Raw genomic sequence first — 7,183 nt, 5'->3', positions numbered from 1 at the left:
ATTTTTTTAAATTGTGTTTTTTTTTAATTTAGGATTTTTATTAAAAATATAAAATCTTATTTTTTGTATGTTTGAAATATAAAGTTAAAATTGACAAAAATTATAAAGATTGATATTAAAATAAGTGATTCTAATTTCCTTATAATTGTAGACAAATGAATTACAATTTTTAAATAAAAAAGAATAAAGACTTAATGTCTCAAAATAGATGAACTAAATTTTAAATTTCAAAGTGCATATAAAGCTATGGCATATTTAAATAAAAAAAGTAGGCAAAGGTTGAAAACTTATAAAGAAATGAGCTGAAAAGAAAAAGTTGTCAAGGTACAGGTGTCGCTTCCTCTAGATTTTTTACTGGGCGGAGCCACCGGGGGAGTCTGAAGATCACTCACCACAACAAATACTTGGAATTATTAATTCCAATAATTGCAAAAATGAGAGATTTCAATTTTCAACCAAACAAAAATTATAATAATTAAAAAGGGGCTAAAATTTGCCATTTCATTTGCCTTTGCATTTGAGTTTCATTTCAGACTGCTCGTTTCCCTTTCTTTTTATTCTCCTCTTTTAGCATTTTCATTTCTAAGCAGCGCTGCGATCCAAATAAGTAACCACCAACGCTTGGCGGATCAAAGTCAACCGTTCAGACCGCTTTTTTTTTTCTTTGTGTTTGTTTATTTATTTCCACGATTTTGCGGTCAGTGGTGAAAGGGGGGAATTGGGTGATCGGACGGTGGAGGAACAAGGATGCCGTCTCAGGGAGATCTGGATCGTCAGATCGAGCACCTGATGGAGTGTAAGCCGCTGTCTGAGGCGGAGGTGAAGGCGTTATGCGAGCAGGCACGAGCAATACTAGTGGAGGAATGGAACGTACAGCCTGTGAAGTGTCCGGTAACGGTATGTGGAGATATTCATGGACAGTTTTACGATCTAATAGAGCTGTTTCGGATAGGAGGGAATGCGCCTGATACAAATTATCTCTTCATGGGAGATTATGTAGGTATGTTTGTCAATTTTTCATAGGGTTCTTTCCCTGTTCTTTTAACTTTTTGGTGGATTATTTGAAGTTTGTTGTATTGATTTAAGAGTTTCCTAGTCCTTCCTCTTTTTTCTTTTAATTTTCTGAATAATATTTGCTGAGTTTGTTTTTGTTTTAAGAGTTGGAACTCATGAAAAAAATAAGGTTAGATAAACCTCTAGTTTTTGAAATCTATTAATTAGAAAATAATAGGTTGGCCGTAAATCTATTTTACACCTTATTTTTAGTAGGATTGCAAATAAATTTTTACTCCTAGTGTTAAATTAAAATTCTAGGGTAACTTATTATCCTAACCATCGATATGCCTGATAATTAACAAGACTGATAATATAATAGCATAATGAACAAAAAAAAAGCTCCATAGAATAGCATAATAGTGGTAGCTTCCGTGTTATATTATCATGTTACTAAAATTGAGAAAACAAAAATGCCTTTCAGCATCGCCCCTTAGATGCTTAAAACTGCTGAGAATTTTGGGTAGGAATGGTATTTGAGCTTGCCCTGCTTGGTCTAAACTGTTGGCAGTCTTTTTGATTAGTTTCTTACCTCTGAGGTGGAGTTGTACTGTGAGACTAAGTTCTTGGACTAAGTTTGGACTTTCAGCTTTTTAAGGAATTTTTCTATGTACTAGAAATAATAGCCACTATTGCGTCAATCCTTATAAATGTGAAGTTGCTACCTTGTCTAAAGCTTTTAGATGGTAAAGGGAGTGGGATGTAGGTAGAAGTCAGGACATTTTATAGTGCCTATATAATTTCTGCTGTATGCAAATCCATATTTATGAATTGGAAAGGGGTTTTATTTTAACCTTATTGCATATGTGCAGATCGTGGGTACTACTCAGTTGAGACTGTCACACTCTTGGTGGCACTAAAAGTCCGTTATAGAGATAGAATCACAATCCTTAGAGGAAATCACGAGAGCCGTCAGATTACACAAGTGTAAGATCTTTTCACCTGCATTTCCTCCTAACATTTTAGGTTTTCTTGGTACGAAGGATGAAAGGGGTGTAGGATAAAACATTGTTGATCCAATGGTTAAGTTACAATAAGTGCTTACGAAATTTAATTGTGAGGTTTAACAAATGTTCCCTCCTTACCCCTTTCTACCCTGTTTGGTCTTTGTTAAGCTGACTGACTTAAAAGGTCTTCAGGATTTGTGAAAGAATTTATTTAAATTGGGGGGTGCTTAGCTAATTTGGATATTTGTAATTGAGCAAGTTTAGTTGATCAATCATCTTGGAGTTACTTCTTATATTTGACCGAGTTGTTATTGCTATTTTCATATTTTTGTGGGAGGATTTAACCATTAACATACAGCAATTGAGCAGCTTTAGTTAATCAATCATCTTAAAATTACTTCTTATATTTGTTTGAGTTGTATTGCTAATTTCATAAATCCCAGGGAGGATTTAACATGCACGTCCATGTCACATGCATGTCAGAGATGGGTTGTTGGTTTGATTAGTAAAATCTGTCTTGAAACAAATCACATGATCAGTTGTTAGCTAATTATTAATTATTGGCCATTCACAATGTTCTGATAATATGCTTTCAATTTAGTCTTGCACGAGAAGCATGTTTATTAACTGTTAGTTTGGGGCCAACCACCTTGCACTTATGATGTCAAAACCCCCTCTCTGCCTTTTCCCTTTAGTATGGGTTTCACCTATATTACCTTGACTCTTCATTCTATTTTGAAGTACCCATGTTTGACATATAGTATGGAGGTTTGATCCTCTGAAAGGCCCTTCAAAAACATGAAAATTGAACATACCCATGTTGGACACATACCCATGTTCAACACTTGCATCCGAGCCTGAGTTACATAGCTTTTCACTTCTTAAATTTCTTTATTTCCAATGGAAGAAAACTACAGAGCATTGCTAATTGGATGCCTGCTTAGTTACCCCCTCCCCACCAGACCTCTTTATCCTTTTTGCATTTCTCTGTATGCTTGTAACTTCTTACTTTCTCTATTTCCAATGGTATGCAGTATGACTATTTAGATGCTGCGAAATGTTTGTTTAGCTGCTTTTTTTTTTGTTGTTGTTCAATCATATTTATACTCTTATTGAGTACTCGGGCTTGTGTGAAGAAACAAGAACTGTAGGTGTGAGGCTCTATGTTCCTGCTGGGTGTCTCATATTACTATATAAAACTGATTTACACGAGTTAAAGGAGATATGAAACAGATTTGGATTGTGATTAGTCAACTTTCTCAATGTTAAAATCATAATAAAGTCTTTGAATGTCCTGAGGCTGAAATCCCATGGACTGGAGCAATGTATAGATAATAGGAATAAGGATGTCAATTTTGACATGAACCAATAGTTACAAACATCATGGTGGCTCATGAATGCTTACAAAGAATCGTTGGATTTCATTTATTAAGGTTGAAAACTTGCTCAAATTGTATGAGGTGGTATATTGGGTTCTATATTTATGGTTTCACAACTTAAGGTCTTATTTTCCCTCCTTTTCAGGTATGGTTTTTATGATGAATGCTTGAGAAAATACGGAAATGCTAATGTATGGAAGCATTTTACAGATCTGTTTGATTATTTACCCCTCACAGCTCTTATTGAGAGTCAGGTTTGACTTTAAACTGTAGTAGACTGTTTTAAGTTGATTAATATCTTTACAGCTTATTACAGCCATGGAATTTGACATCACAGGTCTTTTGTTTGCATGGAGGACTTTCACCATCGTTGGACACATTAGACAATGTTCGAGCATTGGATCGTATACAGGAGGTATATAACTGATTCTCTCAACTTTTTTTAATCACTTTGTTCCATGTCCATGGGGAGTACTGCTAATTTGCCATGTACTTTGAATCGTGCACAACCAGTTACATGAATGAGGACTTGTTAAATTATTAATGATGGGATAGTTGAGAAAATGGGCAAGAATTGGGATCTTAGTATTAAAATTATTTTCTCCTCTGGTGTTGAGGATAGAACTGATTTGTAGTCAAGTTGCCTCAGATATTTGATGCATTACTTTGAAATTTTATGATTGCTATTGATTACTTGGTTGGTTCATTGGTGTGGAATTATGTATTTATGGATAGGTTCCTCATGAAGGACCAATGTGTGATCTCTTGTGGTCTGATCCTGATGACCGCTGTGGATGGGGTATATCTCCTCGTGGTGCTGGTTATACGTTCGGACAAGATATTGCAGCTCAGTTCAACCATACCAATGGTCTCAGTCTGATTTCAAGAGCCCATCAACTCGTCATGGAAGGATACAATTGGTGTCAGGTGTGAAACCCAAAATGAAACAGTTTAGCCTGGTTTTAGAACAATGTTTGCTTTTTATACAGATTATTATTATTGTAAATAATATTATAATATCATGTGATATCTTTCAGGAGAAGAATGTGGTGACTGTCTTCAGCGCCCCAAACTATTGTTACCGATGTGGGAACATGGCTGCAATTTTAGAGATTGGGGAGAATATGGACCAGAATTTTCTTCAGTTTGATCCGGCACCCCGGCAAGTTGAACCTGACACCACACGCAAGACTCCTGATTATTTTTTATAAATTCTTTTTTAATTCATATAATATATACTACATGTAATATATATTCCTGCTATAGTTGTTTCTATCCCCTGTTTGGAAGCGAGAAGCTATTTGTTGGTTTAAGTTGAGGTTCATCGACAAGATCTTTCATTCATCGAGTTTTGTTAATTTTGCTTTAGAATCGCATAGCGGTACTGATGAAGGTTCCCCAATGGGCCCTCGTCTGTATATTTCTTAGAATTAGGGAGGAGCATCAATAACGTGTTTATCATGTGTTATGTAGTTCTGCAGTTTCCAGGGTAAGTTTCTAGCATTGTCATTCGTACACCTATTTGAATGGCTCACCGGGATTACACCAGTAAACATAAGACACCAAAATCAAATTTACGCCAATTAGACGTTGGTTCTATTTATTTGTTTTGTTTCTATCACTGGAAATAACTTGCAATTAATGGTTTACCTTCAATCAATCAAAATATGTAACGGATGGTACCTAGTGATGTTCAAATGTGTTCTGTCCATTAGGGTTCCTTTAGCCCTCATTTAGCTTTTATTACACACTTCAATTCTTTTGAATGTAGGTTATGATGGCCTTCACTGAGGTTCTTTGGGAACAATTTCTATTCTTTTGAATGTAGGTTGTGATAGCCTTGGCTGAGATTCTGTGGGAACAATTTAAATAAAACGTAGATTCCATCTAGGAATTGGTATGGAGTGATGAGATTGATGGTGAAGGATTGAAAATGCCCTGAGACCGGTGGAGGGGTTATGGTGATCGTGGAAGAGCTGGTGATGGTAGAGGTGAGTGTTAAGGTGGATAAAGATTTTCCGGGTTTGCAAAGAGTTTAGAAGATTTTTTTTTCTAGTTTTTTTCGATATTTGGTGTTTGAACTTGGACGAAGCCTAAATATTAGGGTAGTAATTTCACCCTTCAGCAATTACAAAAAGATTTAAGTTATATGTTTAACTGATAGAATGTAATTGCACAATTATTTCTTATTTTATGTTTGCTTACACAAAGTAATTACAGAATTATATAATATTAAATTCTAAAAAAATAAAATTAATTATTATACAAACCATCAATAATAATTGAGAAAAACATTTATTTAAATGAGTAATAATACTTAAAATCAAATCGTTGTACATAATATGGTAGTACAAAAAAGAAAAGCATTTGAGCTATTCCTTCTCTAAAATTAAACATATACTATTTGTCATCATTGGTTGGTTTTCTTCATCATGAATAAATAATTAATATAAATATTATATAATTTAGTTAAAATTAGTATAAATATTTTATAATAAATATTATGTAATTACTTAAATATTTAGTAGGTCAAAATGTATAAATATTATGTAATTACTTAAATATTTAGTAGGTCAAAATGTATATAAAATTATCTCTCATCAATAAAAATTTTAAATTATTTAAACAAGGTTAGTAAAATGAAATATAATTTATTTTTAAAAGAATATATGTTTCAAAATCAAAGTACTAATTTTCTTATATAAAAGTAGCTTTTTAGATTTAAATAATGTACGAGTATGTTTGTAAAGTCTTAAGATAATTGAATTTAAGTGCAATTGTTTGTAATTATTTACATAATTACTCAAATTTTCGTCTTTAATTGGGGTGTTTTAATTACACAATTCATTGAGACCTACTAATTATTATGGTTAGTAAAAACATGTCACATATGTGTAATTGCATTCAACTCCAAATACTATATGACTTTCAAACGCACCATTTTCTAATTTTTTATATTTTTGAAAATTTTAGAATTTTTAAGTAATATATATTTGAAATTTATATATTTTTAAATAAAAAAATCAGGTGATTAATATGTATAATCCCATAATATCATGTCATCGCCATATAGTAAAAACTTTGAAAAAATTAAAATTTTAAGTTCCAATCTAGTAAAAGAAAAAGTCTGGGAAAGCCAAAACCAGGGGGTGCAAAACTAAAAAGCACAAATACTTGTTTTTGGAGCAAATTAAACTTTCCTAAAACGTAAACTTAATTAAACTTTTCTCTTAATTTGTTTAATAAAAAAATAAACATAATTAAAAAAATAATTTAATAGTTTTATAAAATTTTAAACATCTAATCATTAAAATTTTAGACTTTAAAACCTTAAGCAATTTATAAACATAATTAAAAAATTTTAAATAAAAACAATTACTGACAATTGTCTGTAAGTTTATAAAGAGTTTCCTTCATGAGCCTGACTTTTCTCAAAGCAAATAACCCTAAACCTTAACCACTAAAATTATAGATACTAAAACCTAAAACTTAAAATCTTAAACCATTCAAGTTAAACCCTAAATATAATTAAAATAATCAATGGTTCACAATTGTCCGTGGAAATATGAACTGTCAGCATATCATATTTTTATACGGGTGTGACTTGTCTCACAGCCCCTAATTCTAAACCCTAAACACTAGACCTTAAAAATCAAAACCTTCCAAGCCAAACTCTAAACATAATTAAAACATTAAAAATAAAAATAAATAATGGTTGACAATTGTCATAAAGTTTATGGACTGTCAGCATACCAGTTTCTTTTATGGGCGTGACTTTCCTCACAATTTGTCCAATAACAAACA

General features: G+C 32.4%; 1 protein-coding gene across 1 annotated transcript; it reads left to right on the top strand.

The window, feature by feature from the left end:
* The first annotated feature begins 270 nt into the window (after positions 1 to 270).
* LOC107922465 (serine/threonine-protein phosphatase PP2A catalytic subunit) lies at positions 271 to 4,723 on the top strand. Its single transcript, XM_016852514.2, has 6 exons — positions 271 to 1,000; positions 1,866 to 1,980; positions 3,525 to 3,633; positions 3,717 to 3,794; positions 4,115 to 4,306; positions 4,417 to 4,723. Exons 1-6 carry the CDS (start codon positions 748 to 750, stop codon positions 4,588 to 4,590), a joined length of 921 nt encoding a protein of 306 aa, XP_016708003.1. The 5' UTR covers positions 271 to 747; the 3' UTR covers positions 4,591 to 4,723.
* Positions 4,724 to 7,183: the final 2,460 nt, after the last annotated feature.

This window comes from Gossypium hirsutum, chromosome D01 (genome assembly GCF_007990345.1).
Source record: "Gossypium hirsutum isolate 1008001.06 chromosome D01, Gossypium_hirsutum_v2.1, whole genome shotgun sequence".
In the NCBI taxonomy this organism is placed as follows: Eukaryota; Viridiplantae; Streptophyta; class Magnoliopsida; order Malvales; family Malvaceae; genus Gossypium; species Gossypium hirsutum.
The sequence above is the reverse complement of the archived record's forward strand: the minus strand, read 5'-3'. Positions and strand labels throughout refer to the sequence as shown.